This window comes from Haemaphysalis longicornis, unplaced genomic scaffold (assembly GCF_048455015.1).
Source record: "Haemaphysalis longicornis isolate Haplotype H1 unplaced genomic scaffold, Haemaphysalis longicornis Haplotype H1 scaffold_2, whole genome shotgun sequence".
NCBI lineage: Eukaryota > Metazoa > Arthropoda > Arachnida > Ixodida > Ixodidae > Haemaphysalis > Haemaphysalis longicornis.
The window spans coordinates 114,656,465-114,672,613 of record NW_027526295.1 but is presented as its reverse complement, the minus strand read 5'-3'; the positions used below and the strand labels follow the sequence as shown (position 1 = coordinate 114,672,613).

General features: G+C 46.9%; 1 protein-coding gene across 2 annotated transcripts in view; it reads right to left on the bottom strand.

Annotated features, from left to right (window-relative positions):
* Positions 1-15,922, bottom strand: part of LOC144169128 (xaa-Arg dipeptidase-like) — a 62,255-nt gene extending 46,333 nt beyond the window's left edge. Inside the window, exons 1-4 of one of the 2 annotated variants that reach the window (XM_077698157.1) lie at positions 15,775-15,922; positions 10,233-10,315; positions 6,718-6,925; positions 3,165-3,331 (exon numbers count right to left, since the gene is read on the bottom strand). In XM_077698157.1, coding sequence (XP_077554283.1) covers positions 3,165-3,331; positions 6,718-6,925 — 375 coding nt within the window. In that variant the 5' untranslated portion in view covers positions 10,233-10,315; positions 15,775-15,922. Of the gene's footprint in view, positions 1-3,164; positions 3,332-6,717; positions 6,926-10,232; positions 10,553-15,774 lie in introns of those variants that run through there. The other variant, XM_077698156.1, reaches the window with a different exon arrangement.
* Positions 15,923-16,149: the final 227 nt, after the last annotated feature.

Genomic DNA, 16,149 nt, shown 5'->3' with positions numbered 1-16,149 from the left:
TCCGGGTCTGGCAGTTAGAGAACTTTCCGAGGCAAGTTCGGAAATCCATGGGAGGTGCAAGATGCGGGTCTCCGACGAAGGGGAGGGGCCGCGAGGTCTGCTGTTTCTCCAGCTTTCCATAACCAGTGCAAGCTACGCCAATGTTTTCTACTTTTTTTTTAAATGTTAATGCCTTTAAAATGTATAATCAACAAACACGTCCAGAATTTAAAATAGGGATTCAGAAAGTACCTCTGCCAAAAATTACGGCTCTTTGCCCAACAGATAACTTTGAAACCTGCTCAAAACTATTTTCTCTTTCCTGAGCCTATTCCTCCCTTATCGAGCACAGAAATCCTAGCGCAGCACCATTACGAACGACGACAGTTTCCTCCACCACATCCCCATCTACACAGCGCCAAAGCGACGGCCTTTCGCCAACTTGAGACGAATTCCTATCCCCACAACACTTCCCTCGATGCCTTGTACCCAAACCTATACTACACTACCTGCAATTTTTGTTGCTAACATGGCACCCTGTACCCCATAGAATTGGAGTCTCAGAAAACCAAATATCATGGCCCCAATCCTCACCCAACCTACTAGCAGTCCGCGGGGCCAGCTGGCCAGCACCGACCTCTGAAACCAGCGTAGCATGGTGGAAAGGGCTTCCCGGACGAGATGAGGCCCCACACCGGGCGGGCGCCCAACCATCAGCGCCTGAAGCCCGTCTAAATAAAGTTTTTCACTCACCCTCACTCACACACCTGAGTCCTGGTGTTCTTCGAGCGCTCGTATACGTCATTACAGCAATGTAGCGACTATTGGTCGCTTCCTTTCACTTGAAACAAGAAGCGCAGTCTATACCCACTTTTCAAAAAATCCACAAAGCAAAGAAGTAACGGACAGCTGATACCTTTGTTGCGACGAGGAAATCGCGCAGTGCCGCTCAGTGCTGTTGATAACTGTAGCTTTGCGATGCGTCCAGACGCGAAGACGAGAGTGAAAGTGTTTATTGAAAGTGTTGCAAAGTAGCTTTAAAAGCGTTTGTCCACGGCGTAATATTACTGTGTTTTAATGTATTTCAGGAGCTTGTCGTCGCGGTACGTGGTACCCAAAAATATAAAAACAGAATGTTTTACTATGTCACCAACACAGTAATTTGAGAAAAATGCAATAGAAATCAAAAGTACACTAGGTAAGGTGTAGGCACCCGCCGGACGGGTGCGACAGCGCGCCGGGAGGTGGCGCTTGCACGTTATTCGATACGGCGTTTTTAATTTCAGAAGGGACTTCACTCCCGCCTTGCTCAACGGAGTATGGCTGCCCGGCGTAGGAATCCACAGCGCCCGCTTGAGCATTCAAAAGCATTTCTCGTTCCGTTGGGGACAAATCATAAAAGTCCAACCTAGCTTCTTCAGCCAGGCAAGCGTTTCCATAGTCGGTCATGGCTTGTTGACGGAAAAGCTACTTTTTCCAGCGTAAGAGCGTGTGGCGGCAACCTTTTAGGCTCTAGACCACACCGGTGCTCGCTCGTACTTAGTGACACAGTGGCTACGTAACTGAAAAATGAAAGAGCAACAGCTGAGAGAAATGACAGCTTCATTTACATATTTGTAAGCAAATAACGCAGCGTTTCTCGTCGAACAAAATCCCAGAGAGTTACGAAACATACGCTTGGTGTCAGTTAAAACAAAATTTCATCAAGCTTTTAGCGCCCCTTTAACTACACTGTGGGTTTTAGAATAAGCGTGCCTTAAATGTCATTTTCTCCCTTGTCACATTGAGCAATACTGTTTGCCAACCACTACGTGATCACAATGTGGATTCAAGGTAATGTGAAAGCATTAGGAAACTTTTCATAATGTAGGAAGTGCTACTTCCCACCATAACATTTTAACTTCAGCGTGGTCCCTGCTGAAAAGCCCTCGATGCCACAGTGTTGTAAATCTAACGGGCACCACAGCCTTTATAACTTGAAGGACTGCAACAGTAGTCAGGTTTTTGCTAACTTAAAGCCAGAGAACATTGTTTTTCTGGTTGAGCCATCTTAGTGGCTTACTGCGAAGTGTGGCTACGGGTGTGTTTTACAGCAAAGCTGTGTATACCTCTACCGCCAACGGTGTCATCACCATGGGTAAAATTGATCTCCGCGGGGAAAAACGCAAAGGCGCCGAGCGCACGCGTCAGTCTAATCAGGCATACAGCTTAGATCTCAGAATTCGTTTATGGAAACGACTAAAGAAATATCGGAACCGCGTTATTGATAACGGTTGAATAATTTGAGGCGCTAAACAACGGGGACCAGAAGAAACACGTAGACACAGACAAGGCGCCACTTCCCACTAATCTTTATTAGTGAAAACCCCTAGGCTGAAAACCCTAGGTTAACCTAGGGTTTTTTACTAATAAATTTTAGTTCGAACTGGAGCACGAGGTCGCGTGGTCGATTCCTGTCCGCGGCGGCCGCTCTACTGACGGAGGGGAAAACCAAAGCCCCCGTGTGTACGAGATTTCGGCGCGCGTTAAACGTCCCCAGGTGGTCGAAATTAATCCGAAATTAATTTAACGCGCCTCATCGCCTGCGTTGCGTCGGCGCGTTAGCTCTACAATTATCGTTAGCTCTAAGTGGCCACTTGTCTCTGTCCACGTGTTTCTTCTGGTCCCCGTTGTTTAGCGCGTCAAATTATTCAGTATGTTCAACCAACTAGCCATGGTCAGGCTTTTGATAAGGGTTATCTTTCAATCGCATTAGGAACGACGCCAGTCGCGTAGCCGCAGACAACGAAGGACAAGCTACGCCTACCAGAGTTGACCGACTAAAACGCATAAACAACAAATTGGCGGCGCCCGTGAACCACGGCAGTGTAAACAAATGTCGCGTAATTGGAACTGACCAATGATCACTGCGACGGCAGGGAACAAGAGGAGAAAAAAGTGTCCATACTCTGTACCCTAATCTAGTTACACTAGCCGAGCGCAAGCGACAAGCCCACCGAGACGACGAGAAACATTTCATACCACCCTCCAACACCATTTGTAGTGGTTTTTTTTTTGCTGGACATCCACTTCTTCAGGGCGGGACGGCGACCAATTTTTTTTTTTTTTACATGTTAAGTTTTGAGAAATTCTTCAAATTCTTCTAATGTACATGGACTGGCTCAGACAATCAGGAAATTACTCACTTTGCCCTGGTGGGTCGTCCCGGAAGATTCTTCGTGCCATCGCATGAGCTCTCGCACCGCCACAGCTGCAGCCAGCGCGCTCTGGGCGATCAGGTTGTGTCCACAGCCGTGGCCCAGTCCGGGAAGGGCGTCGTACTCACACAACAATGCCACCGCAGGGGAACCGGCTGCGGGCGGCCGAAGGGGTAGTGTAAGGCGGCAGGCACGCTCCAAGCAGAGCAAAACTGTGCCCAGGAAACAATTCTTTACGACGGCATCCGCAACTGTTATGTAAGGAGCACGTTAACCGACGGTGCATGCCGCGCAGTACGTGTGTGTGTTACCGATATCAGCGGCACATGCCGCACTGGTGGCAGCGGCAGAGGGTGAGAACATTTCACGCTTGCTATGACTGGCTGCCTAAGACAAGTTTGGAAGGTACGATGAAAGTGAAGTAGTACAGTCAGTCACGAAACACTACCTTCCTGCTTCGAGGATCCCTTGTCTACGCGATTAAAATACTCATGTGTTGTCCACAATGAACGAATTGTCTACAATAAACGTTATCTACAAAAACTTACGGCCTAATTTTCCTTCGCAGCAAGGCATGCGAAAGCTTTGACGACCCTTCAGTGAGCTCGGAAGAACCGAAAGGCAAGCTGTCACCATCCCTAGATTTGTTAAACAGGTTTCTACAATGCAACAGCAATTTCTACACACCAGTGAAATTTTATCAGTTTAAAGTAAAATATTCTTAGGTATTTCTGCCTAGGGCGCGCTGACGTTCTTCACCAGAGCGGAAATTGAAGTTACAACAACGTACAATCCCCCCCCCCCCCCCCCCCAATGAATACTCAAGAATTCTGTTGGCCCCCAAATGGGACCCCATACTTTCTTACCACCACCAAACCAGTAGCACGGAGAGTGGTGGCTGGCCGTTCAATCTAATTGGTTACTTGGTTGTGGGGTTTAACGCACCGACGTGACGCAGGCGATGAGGCGCGCCGTCGTGGAGGGCTGCCAATTAATTTTGACCACGTTGGGATCTTTAACGTGTGACGAAATCTCGAACACACCGATGTGTCCGCTTTTAGCCCGCATCAGAAAAGCGGCCGCCGCGGCCGGGAATCGAACCCGCGTCCTCGCACTCAGTCTTAGCCACTGAGGCACCGCGGGGGGTGGCCCTTCAATCTTAAGAATATGAGTTTGTGGCGCATTTTTTCCCCTAAAGCTGCCTGTGATTTGTGCCTGGACATGGTGATATGTTTTTTTAATAAGGAAGAAGGTTGCACAACTGAATCGCATTGTGTTGCGAACTTCTCATCTGTGCGAAGAAATTGGGGCTTTTGCATACTCCTAAGGGTAGATCTGAACAGAAAAATATTTGGCTGTTTATGTTCACTGCCGCCATTTCTATCCTACTAAAAATCGGGCAAGAACCGCAACGATACCTAAAATTATGCGCCACAGTGAACATAAAGAATATGGCGACACAGTGAAAACAATTGCGGCTTATCACAGAATTTTCAGAACGAAAAGACCCTGCCGTAGGTAGCTGATTACTGAAAGAAGACATTATTACATGAACGCCGGGCCGCATTTGTATCTTTGTAGCGGTCGACCACGGTAAAAAGACTGGCACTAAAAGAAGTTTGCAGATGGCGCTACATGTAATATTTTGAAATTTGCGCAATACAACATCCCTATCTCTTTAAAGGGGTAAGTCATGGAATATCTTTTTTGTTTTCCGAGTTTGCATGATGTGGTTACTTCCTTGGCAGTAGAAATGTGTTCTCTCGGTCATACTGGCGTCGTCCGAAAGCTTATTCCAAAGCTAGAGCGAAAATTTCAGATAGACAACCTGTGCTCACTCGTGATTACAGACACGCGTGCCACCTATGGGACTGCCCAAAATGACTCCGGTCCTCAGTATGTTACCTTTTCCAGTAAGAGGCAATACTTTAGATCAGCCTTACCTCATGTGTACCCCCAGGTTGACCAGCAACGATCGCTTCTCATCTCCGAGAGAGCAAAGCCCACTCAGCCACATGCGGGAGTGCTATCCCGCTTAAACATTCATTGAACTTCCTGAGTTTTGGGACATTTGGGGCGGCCGCGACAACTAACAGCAGTGTCCCCGTGCGAGAGGCGATGTTGATTGGACGATGTCCAACATTAGAATTCAAACCAGTTTCGGTTTCGGTTCAATGAAACGATATGCTTGGCATCCGACGTTATCGTTGAATGGGCATTCTCGATATTTCAGTAATCACCCATCCGCGCTTCTGCCATGTTTATCGGCTGTAATAAGGTAGGTTTGCAAGATAAGTTTGTAATCGTGACGATCACCAGCCGAGGCGTACGCAGTGGATGAACGCCCTCTGCAACACCAGACACGCTCAAATGCGATGCGCCTTGCCGCAACCTTTGAGGATTGCCTGCCTCGCGCCTGTATTGTAAAAGCGTGTTCGCACCAATCCGAAGGTAGGCTGGTCCGGCACTGTGCCCGCAAGCAGTCGGTGCTTATGGCAACACCACACCAACGAGAGTTCGCCGGCGTATGGCTGTCCGTCTGCACACATTTTGTCATCTCGCTCGTCGACCAATGAACGTTACAGCGCAAAAATAGTAAATTACGTATAGAATATATAACACAAAAATAAAAAATTCACTTCTAAAACAAAAGAGCCTACATTCAGCATCGGGACTTTGAACTTGCAAATGGCAAAACCAGACCCCTCGGCACTCTCGGGAACACCTCAGTACTCTCGGGAACCAAAATATAAAACCAATATATATATTACAGCCTGTTTACATTTTTGTTTAGTTTTATCATTCCCACCAACTGAGAAGACTATTTCTTGAATAACTCTCGTGCTGTAAACGTAACCAAACTTCACACAGATATCTCATCTCTACCGACTTCATTCCTCAGGCAGACAAGCGATCGAAAATGTGGTAGTGCTAGTGCTATTCCACCCGTCGCAAAAAAGTGATTCCCGAACCTTGCTTTTACACTGTGCACTAAAGTTTTATTTGTTTTTAATTCCTTAGCACCTATATTAACTTCGCTAATTTTTGGTGTCTTCAATTGACCATAGATTTTTTTACTAGCGTACAAGTCACCTAAGCGTGGCATGCGCGCTTGCGGGGAGCTACTTAGACTTAAATCTTTATACACTCTACACATTAACGAACTAAAGCCACCTTCTCACTGGCACAAACGTGTCGTGGCTTAGTTTAGACTAAGCGAACGAACTGCGACGGTCCGCCGGTGAACGGCCGACTCATCACTGTGCCGAATGAGTTTTTCAGAGGGTCGGTGACCCGGGCAGTAATTCAGTCAAGCCAAACCATCTCCATTGAGCGTCATACGAAATCTCAGAGGAAATCGGCAATGAGCATGCACAGAAAAGGTCGGCACTTCCGAATTGATGTTTAAACTAAAGAAAGTCGTGTACACGTAACGAGAGGGGTTGAAACATCCCCGCGACATTCCATACTAGAATTTGCGCAAGTAATCCCGCAATGCTTAAGAATCACTTCAGTGTCCCTTTACTGGGAAGGTGCTTACCTCCGTACTCTGCTCTGAAGGCGGTCTGCAGGACGTAATGTCTCCTGACCTCGAAGCCCTCGTCTTCGAGGAACGCACAGATGCAGTCATGGGCCATGTGCTCTTCGAAACGAATTTCTGGATTATCCCATAAGAACTGGCTCAAGGTGTGCAATTCTTTTGCTTTGGCTGCCACCGCTTCATCCGCAACTTTTCGGCACTGGTCCATCTGTAGTAAAATGTATATCAAGCCATAACGCATGCTGGTGCGGTTGGGCAAACCATACATTCGTTACTCGGCTAGCCAGCGATGGTCCAGTTGCTCCTCATCCATTCGACACAACAAAAAAAAATTCACCCACCTTCGCAATTGAGAATCTAAGACTGAAGAAACATCGGAGGTGGGTGTCTTCGTTAGTTTTAACTTGGCTTTTGTTCGGACGGCCCTTTTCGTAAGTGAAAAACCGCCAAAGAATCTAGCTGTCTCCATGCAAACTTAGTCAAATCAAAGTCCACAATCTACCCTCCTAAAGTCGCAAATAAAAACTGCCAAAGTCCGAAACCAAGTCTCACTCAGCCAAAGTCCAAAGCCAACGCCCGGGCTATAAAGCCGAAGAAAATGCTGTATGCCCAGAAGGCAGTGATGCCGCGATGGAATAGACGCCGGTTTTATAGCGTGTGGGACCTAGTTTCGATTCTGACCGCGGGAAGCGTTTTTTTTTTTTTTTTGCATGAGGCGCGAAAGTCCAACACCTGCTCGTGGGCTCCTTGCCTCATCGTCACTTTCTATCACACTTCTTGCCGCAGGCTTTGCATCCTCCTCCCCCCTCCCCTCCACGTCACCACGCGGAATTTTCTGTTCAAGATCCCCACAAACAGAAGAAGCCCTAAACAGTTCCCCTTTTACAAGTAACGGTTCTACAAGAACGAGACTTATATCAAGTCTAAAGCATCTGAGCATGCAGTAGATGGTCTGGACGAGCGCTTCTGCCGACTCTTTCCTCGGTCTAAACACCAGCAAAAAAACCGCAAACGCGCTTCCGAATAGGCGAACATATCACAAACGTCAACAAGGTTTAAGACGCAAGCGAAAAACGTCTCCCCAAGCTCGAGGCTACTTCTATGCAATTCCCATCAAGACAGCCTTGTATTGGAAAAGCTTAGCTTGAACACCGTCTTTAAATTATTACCATTATGTTGTGTCAACGACAAAATCCTAAAAAAAGGTTAAATATGGCAATGACCAAGGTATTTTGCAATATTTATGTGGACGAAAATATGAATTCTTACAGTTTGTTTTCAAAGAATTTTGTGTTTACGCACGCGCACTGCACAACCAGTGGCGCGATTGTTTCGTCGCCGTTGAAGATACGACAATCGGTAGTTAAATGCCTTTCTGCTGCTAAAGTTCCGTTTCCGCTGAGCGAGCTGGCGGGAGCGGAGCTTACTCTCAAAAACGGTCAGGTAATACGCTCCATTGGTACAAAAGCAATACAACCAATGCAGTGTTTTAAGTTCAGCTTTCAGAAGTATAATCTTTTGCTACAATTTTGGCAAATTTCCCCAGTACAATTGTGCAGCATGTATGGAACGTATCTAATACATACGAATCATGACACGTCTGTCACCGGACGGAAATCATGTGGTTTAACCCGGTGTTACCTTGTAGCTTTCCAATAATGTCATTCCACCAGCTAATCAATCAATCAAAGGTTTATTTTCAACACAAGGTTGGGGTTATATCAGGCGAAAAGCAGTTGCGTACTGCTTGAGGGTGCCTGACGAGCCTTGAAATGCAATCCAACTCAATTTTCTCGAACTTAATTACGCGCCATCCATTAGCAGGCAGTTTGTCTCCCAGCAGCCGGTGGGATCGACATCAACAGGCCAAGTGCTGGCATCCCTTGGTAACGGCTCTCCGCGCCATGTTCATTTCATCAGGGGATTACAAAAAAAAAAAAAAAAACGCGTCGTTGTTTGTCCTCGCGGCCAAAATTTGTGTTTCCGCTTACTATGATCAAACCCAACCCAATGAGCCTTTCTAACTGGATGGACAAGGGAACTGGCGGTTCACGTATATCTCACCTCAAATTTGCCTGCAATTTTCTCTGCGCTAAATTTTGGGGACACATGTAAGACAACTGCCAACGGTTCCAGTAGCTTTAAACGAATCTGCGCATATAAACCTCTTGTTTAAGAATCTTCTTGCCGGAAGGCTGAATCGAGAGACGAGCGGGTATATTTTCGGAACCTCGGTTAGGATGCGTGACTGCGGTGTCTAGATTGCCTGGCCGCAGATAAGCCACGACGGCAAGACTGGCCCCCCGGGGGGGGGGGGGGGGTTCTGCACTTAAAAACTTCGCCCTCACTTCCCAAGTAAAATTTAGAGGAGCGGGAAATCTTTCTTAGATACATCAAAAATGCGTCAAACGTGCTCCCAACCGTTGCCGAAAGTGCGTCCAATCGATCGTAAAATCTTTAAAGACCCAAATCGCAAACGCACAGCGAACCCATGCGACGATTTCTTGCGCACTAAGTAAACGCATCTACGACTGATCTAAGCGATGTAGTGGTATACTATTGTGATCCCTCTTCTTGAAAGGTGCGTGCATTGTCTTATCTAGAGCCGGTCTTTTTTCGATATTTACAACTGACTATTTCGACAGTATGGCACCACCTGTCACACACGCGCCGCGTGATAACAGACCCTAACAGAGATTTTCTGTCGAACTACCCGCTTTTGGGACAATGCATTAGTTTTTTGACAGGCCGCAATCGCTCCCACTAACAAAGCTTTCTCTTTAATATGCGCTCAGCTTCGAGTGTGCTTTTTTGTCCTATTAAGCATGGGATTTCAGGAACTGCGACCTTCCACAATATTCAAGAATGGCGATGACGTCTCCCGACGTAATCGAAGTCACACCAGCGGCGTGTTCCTCTCTCTCACGCGTCGCTCTACTCTCCACTCGACGCCCCTCCACCTCCGCTGTAACACCGCTTGTGTGACCCCTTCTACAGTCAGGGTGATTGATTGATTGTGGGGTTTAACGCGCCGACGCAACACGGGCGATGGGGCGCGCCGTAGTGGAGGGCTCCGGATTAATTTTGACCACCGGGGGATGTTCAACGTGCGCCGACACCTCGTACACACGGGCGTTTTTGCTTTTCACCTCCATCAGAAAAGCGGCCGCCGAAGCCGGGAATCCAACCCGCGACCTCGTGCTCAACAGCGCAACGCCTTGGTCAATGAGCCACCGCGGCGGGTGTACTGTCAGGGTGACCACAGGGCATATTGCGCATCTCCCAAAAGTGATGGGCATTTCATGCTAACCATTTCCTGCTAAAAGCAACGTTTAAGCGTGTTATGCGGAAAAGCAGAGCCATTTTTCACACGCGACTTCGTGTTAACGATTACAACTAAAGGCACTTGTGTCACGTTACCTCGGGCATAGGTAAAACGGTAGTAACAGTTGGCCGTTGCCTCTAAACACTTCCAAATAGAAGCCCACACGCACACGTAGATGTAAAGGACTTACCTTTCCAGACACTCAGGTGGTTTGGTTCTTATTACAGCCAGGCAAACTGCAGCGAATGTGGCGGATAAGTGTCGTGGAGTAACCTGCGTCAAAGCACGCACCTGCACGTTCGCTTTACGATGCAAGACTGCAGGAGTCACGATAAAGGACAGCACTTAGCTGATAACTAGAAAGTTGCTACGCGCTGCCATTTCTGCAATTACAATGTGGTGCCTTCTTTCCTTGAGCATATTTTTGTTTCGTGTTCACGTCTTCTTTTTAGGTACATCGTAGCGAACCATGTGTTGTTAGCTGTGCAGTGCTAGTTCGGCATAAAACTCAGCCTTTCTGTTACGCGCGATAACAACCACCCGTTTGGGAAAGAGATACGATAAAAAAAAACACGAGTTGAGCGATAAGATACAATTCTATACCGGGTCATTTCTTGACACCGGGTGGAAAAAAAAGGGAAGGCGTGCCAGCGGGTGGCAAAATGCAACGCTGCGCCATGTCAGATTGCGGTTCTGGCGTCCGGTCGTCGTTGCGCAAGTGCACGTCCGTCTGTGTTAGCCCCCTTGCATTTTTCTTGTTTGCAGCGGAAAGACTGAATACTTGCCGTATTCGGCGATATGTCCATTTTCAACAGCAGACCTGTTTAATATTTTACTTCGCCGGCAAGTGTTAGCAGAAAAATGCCCAGAAAACAGACCGAGCGAATCTCAGCGTGCGCCTCGTGATCAGCGCACGGCGTCGGCCAGGCTTGCACGTGGGCTTGCGCTACGTAATGAGGTCGCAAAAAATACCAAGAAAATTTACCGAGCACGTGAGCGTGTGCCTCGTGAAAAACTCCCGGGGTCTGCCAATATCTTTTTTCAAATTTACTTGCATCCTTGCCATATTTAAAAGAAAGGGAATTTGTAATTCTAAATGTTGTCTGCCGTAATTGGTTCTTGTCGTTGGCAACTTAGGCTGTTGCCGGCCAAAACTATATAAAGATGTGTCAGATACGTTATCAGCGATGAAGGAAATTATTGTATATATATTGCAAGATCCCAAAATAATAAAATTGATTTGCTTTAATTGGGAAGTATTTTATATAAAGGAGGGATGGCAAATATTCTGAACGACCCGTGTAGCACTCAAAATGCACAATACCTAATTGTGCAATTTTATCAGTCTGCAATAATTCGTTCTGGTGTTTATGCCCCATACCAAACTGCAATAACTTAATCCTGAATAGAAAAGTCAGTAGTAAAAGTTTCAGCCACGGGGGAATCAAGTGAGTTAGTGAGATACATTTTATTAAGCCGGTGAAGTGGGAGTGGTTCCTTATTCCAGGAAGCCATGCGATGAGCCGGCAGCCTTCGCTCTGGAGGGCAAAAGTGTCTGGACGTCCAGATAGCTGCTGGTTACCAGGTTCTCCCACAGCTCAGGGGTGGGAAGGGGGGATGGAAGAGGGGGGAGGTTGGGGTTGTGCTTGCAATCTAATATGATGTGGGGAAGAGTACCGAGTTGTAAGCAGAACTTGCATGCGGCCGGGAATTGCGTTCGAAACATGCGATGGAGGCAGACTTCGTGAGGGAACGTATTGCTCTGCAGTCGGCGAAGTAGGGATTCTTCCTCTTTTGAGAGTTTAGGATGCGGAGGAGGCAAGTGCTGTCGTTCAAACCGGTAATATTGAGTGATGTCTTGAAAAGTCAGTAGAGGGACGGACGGTTCGGTATCCTCAGGAGCCTGGAGGGACAGGGCGCAGGCTTGCTGGTGAGCAAAGTTATTTCCCGTCAGTGAGGAATGGCCAGGAGTCCAAACGAGGGTGACTTTCCGGCAGGGTTGATGCAAAGACAGTCGTTTTAAAGTTGAGCGGGCCACCCTTCCTGCTAGAAAGCTTCTGCAGGCTGCTTGAGAATCTGTGATGATTACGGGGTTCTTCGTATGAATGAGGGCTAATGCGATGGCGAACTCTTCGGCAATCGATGTTGACGACGTCTCGATTGTTGCTGAAGCTACGAGGGCGGTCTTGGTGGTGACTACGGCTACTTGATGTTGTCCGTTGAGGTAGGTGTTAGCGTCCGTGTAAGAGACATCTGCACCCTTTCCATAGATGGTATCGTGCACTTGACTTCACGCTTTTAGGCGGCCGCGTTGTAGGTCCGGGTCCATAATTTTTGGCAAGGGGCGAACCCGGATAACACTTCTCCAGTTATGAGGGAGGGGCTGAGAGGCAGTGGATTGACATGGGACGTGAAGACTTTTCAGGAGGGCTAAGCCCGCAGGTGTTCGGGTGAGACGGAGACGTTGACTAGATAAATGGCCTTCAATAAGAGTTCTGACACCATGTTGGGGAGGCCCAGTTGTAAAAGACGGGCAGTGGAGGTGTTCATAGGAAGATTTAGCACTTGTTTGAATGCTTTCCGTATAAGCCGGTCAATGGTGTCCGTGTCAATTTTGGTGAGGATAAGGTACGGTGCGGCATAAGTGACACGTGAAATAAGGAGAGACTGGACCAGTCGGACCATGTCTTTTTCCTTCATGCTATGGCCGCGGTTAGGAACACGTCGAAGCATGTGGGAGACTTGGTTGAAAGCCTTGGAGAGCTTAGATAAAGTTTCATTGTTGCAGGTATTCGCCTAGATGGTGAGGCCTAAAATCTTAAGGGAGGAGCCGGGCCGTACAGTATGGCCGTCGAGGTGGATGCAGAGTGGTTCTTTCTGTAGAGCAGGTGGATGTTTACGAATTATGAAAAGCTCAGATTTTTGGGAGGAGCATCGAAGTCTCGCGGAGGAGGCATAGTTGTGAACGACGTCGGTAGCCTGTTGAAGTTAGTCTTGGATGTTTCCCATGGAGTCTGTGTCTGTCCATATGGTGATGTCGTCTGCGTAAAGTGCGTGATGTATGTGAGAGACGGCGTCAAGTTTCTGGGGCAAATCCAGGAGGGCGAGATTGAAAAGGAGTGGAGAAAGAACTGAACCTTGAGGTTTGTTCTGGTCCCCCAAAGCAATAGGCTGGGATTTGATGTAACCTACACGAATAATAGCTTGCCGATGAGTAAGAAAATCTGAAATGTATGAGTACGTACGGTGGCCGCAGCCTGTTTGATTGAGGTGGGATAAAATGGAGGAATGCCAAACATGATCAAATGCCCGTTTTAAGTCCAAGGCAAGAATGGTCCGAGGGAAGCAACGAGTCGCTGGAGCAAGGACTTCTTTCATTCGAAGGAGAATATCTTGTGTGCTGGGATGCTTCCTGAAGCCATTCATGGTGTCGGGTATAAGGCCTTTTTCTTCAAGGAAGGGTTGGAGGCGCTTCAGTATCATTCTTTCCACTAACTTGCCCACGCAGGAGGTCAGAGAGATCGGTCTTAGGTTATCAAGATGAGGGGACTTATTTGGCTTGGGGATGAATCGTATTTCAGCCGTCTTCCACTGGGTAGGGAGGTGACCTGAGCTCCAGTGCGAATTGATGTGGTATAGAAGGTGATCCAGCGAGCCACCGTCCAGGTTGGGAATCAATGAGGTTTAACAATGCATGGAGTCTACCGACCTACTCAGATCAAATTATCAATGTGAACGTTCCAAGGGAGATTTTTCTGAAACCAGACACCCAAACATTTTTGGTGATTTTCCTGTTTTAGTTTCACCCCTCGAAACAATCTCGATGCGAGAATGTTTGGGCTATTGATGGGGGCAAAGATTATTTATTTGGTTTTATCAGAGTTTAGTTGGAGCTTATATAAGGTTAGTCAGGCGGATAAACGATTTAGATACATATTGACCATGTTTTCAAGCTGAAATGAAAATGTTAGTACGTATTATCGGCGTGCATAATTCTTTTAGGTGCATAAGATATGCTGCAAAAGTAGTTCGCATAAATTAGTAATAGCAGGGGTCCAAGGATACAGCCCTGAGGTACGCCTCTTTTCACTTTGATTTCGTCTGACGTGTCACCGCATACAATAACGTACTGACATCGATCAGTGAGGTAACTCTCTAATCACTTTAGTACCGCCACCCGAGCACCCCATTTCTGAAGTTCCGACAAAAGGGCATCATGGCACGCAGAGTCGAACGTATTGCGTAAGTCCACGAATAATCCTAGAGTATATAATCTGCTATCAAAATTATGTAATATGTCGTGCTTGATGGTAAGCAATGCAGCAGTAGGTTTTACGTTCTAAAAAGCCAATTACACATTGCTTATAATAATAAATATATTAAAAAACTTCTTCTTTCGAGTGTTTATCGCACATTCGAATACACTAGACAAGACTGGTAGAATTGAGATTGGCCTGTTATTGTTAATTTCTTTTTCACAGCCTCTCTTTTTTAACTGGTCGAGAAAAATACCGTCTCGAATGTTCTCTTAACAATAACTTCTAGGATAGGAGATATCATATCCGCTACGTAGTTAATGGGTACGACTTTTAGATCATCATTTGAATATGCATAATACCTTCCCTGATTTATTAGGTGTGACTGGGGTCAATGAGACAGAATTACCTATTTGGCTAACTCAGGATACGGCAAACTCCGATTCATCCCATGTTTATTCAGGGGCAATAGGGCTAGCAAAATCTTTTTCTGAGAACAAACAGCCTCATAGTACGTTTTAAAGCCTGTAGTTGTAGCTGTCTTTAGACAGCTCCGTTCTTTGTGACCACCTGTAAGGTTATTAATTTCATTCGTAATTTTCTTCTGGTGATTACGTATATTACTGAAGAACCATTCATAGTACACTACTTTTGCTCTTTTCTGTTCAGCATTTAACTGATTTCGGTACTTTTTGAAGGCAGCAAAGCTATCGCGGTCTTTTCACTGCAGAAAGGAATGAAACATTGTTCTTTTGTACGAAAAGCTATACTACGCTACCTTGGGCGCTCTTCGCTGGGTGACCGGTTTTTCCCTCGATAGCTATAGATCAAATACACCCCCTTCCGCAAGCCGCCGGCACCGAGAATCGACCGGATGATAGGGGGAAATAAGCTTAGGGGAGAAATAGGCTTATTCATAGACGAAACCAGGGCGAACCTAAACAAAACAAAGGAAGTAGAACACAAGGACAGCCGGTAATATCAAACCGAAAGTTTAACATCAAGAAGAATGAATATAAAGATTTACACGAAACAATAAAATCACTGTGCATGAGCAAAACGAGTTTACAAAATCCAAGGTGATAACGCAACCAGATAGACACCGGCTATAGTCAAGGCCCACGCAGATATGCAATCTCTTTGGGATAAAGACACGCGCTTGCTTGTCTGACAAACTTGTGTGCTTTTTCTGCTATTTTCGCGGGGCGTTTGTTCACGGTGCCTAAATAAAATGTCAGTGGTAGGAAAAATAGGCTTACATCCGTGGCACTTACTACGATGTGAAGAAAGATAGGATGATGGGGTCACTTTAATGACAATCCATTCTATCTCAAACGCACTTTGATAACGTTTGTTCCACTTACTCCGTCGTTGTTAAAGTTCGCGTTGGTTTCATCCAAGCATAGAGTTTCATACAATAATAACTAGAGGGGAAACTGGCGCTAGTGTAAACGATAACATGGAAGCGGCGCTTACGTTTCAATGGGAATGGTTGGTAGACAGCGCACTGCTGCCTAACTGCAACGGCGCCACATCGGCGCTCCTTTTCAAGCCAGGCGGTTGACGCTCGCGGCGCTGGGCCGCCCAAATCCTAAGCTGCGCTTGCAAACGGCCGTCGAAGGCGGGAGGGGGGAGAGAGAAGGGCGATATCTTTGTTCCGTATAGCCAGCCGGGTTGATCGCCGCAATCGTGTCTTCCGCGGAGAGGGAGCTGGAAAAAGCAGATATCATCCTTAGTTGCTCGTACCGTGCACCGCTGCCTCACTGCAAGAAAATTGGAAACCCTTCGCAGTTTCCTCTGTCCCGCTATTCGGGATCACAAGGTGTTAATTTCGATAATCTTTAAGACCTC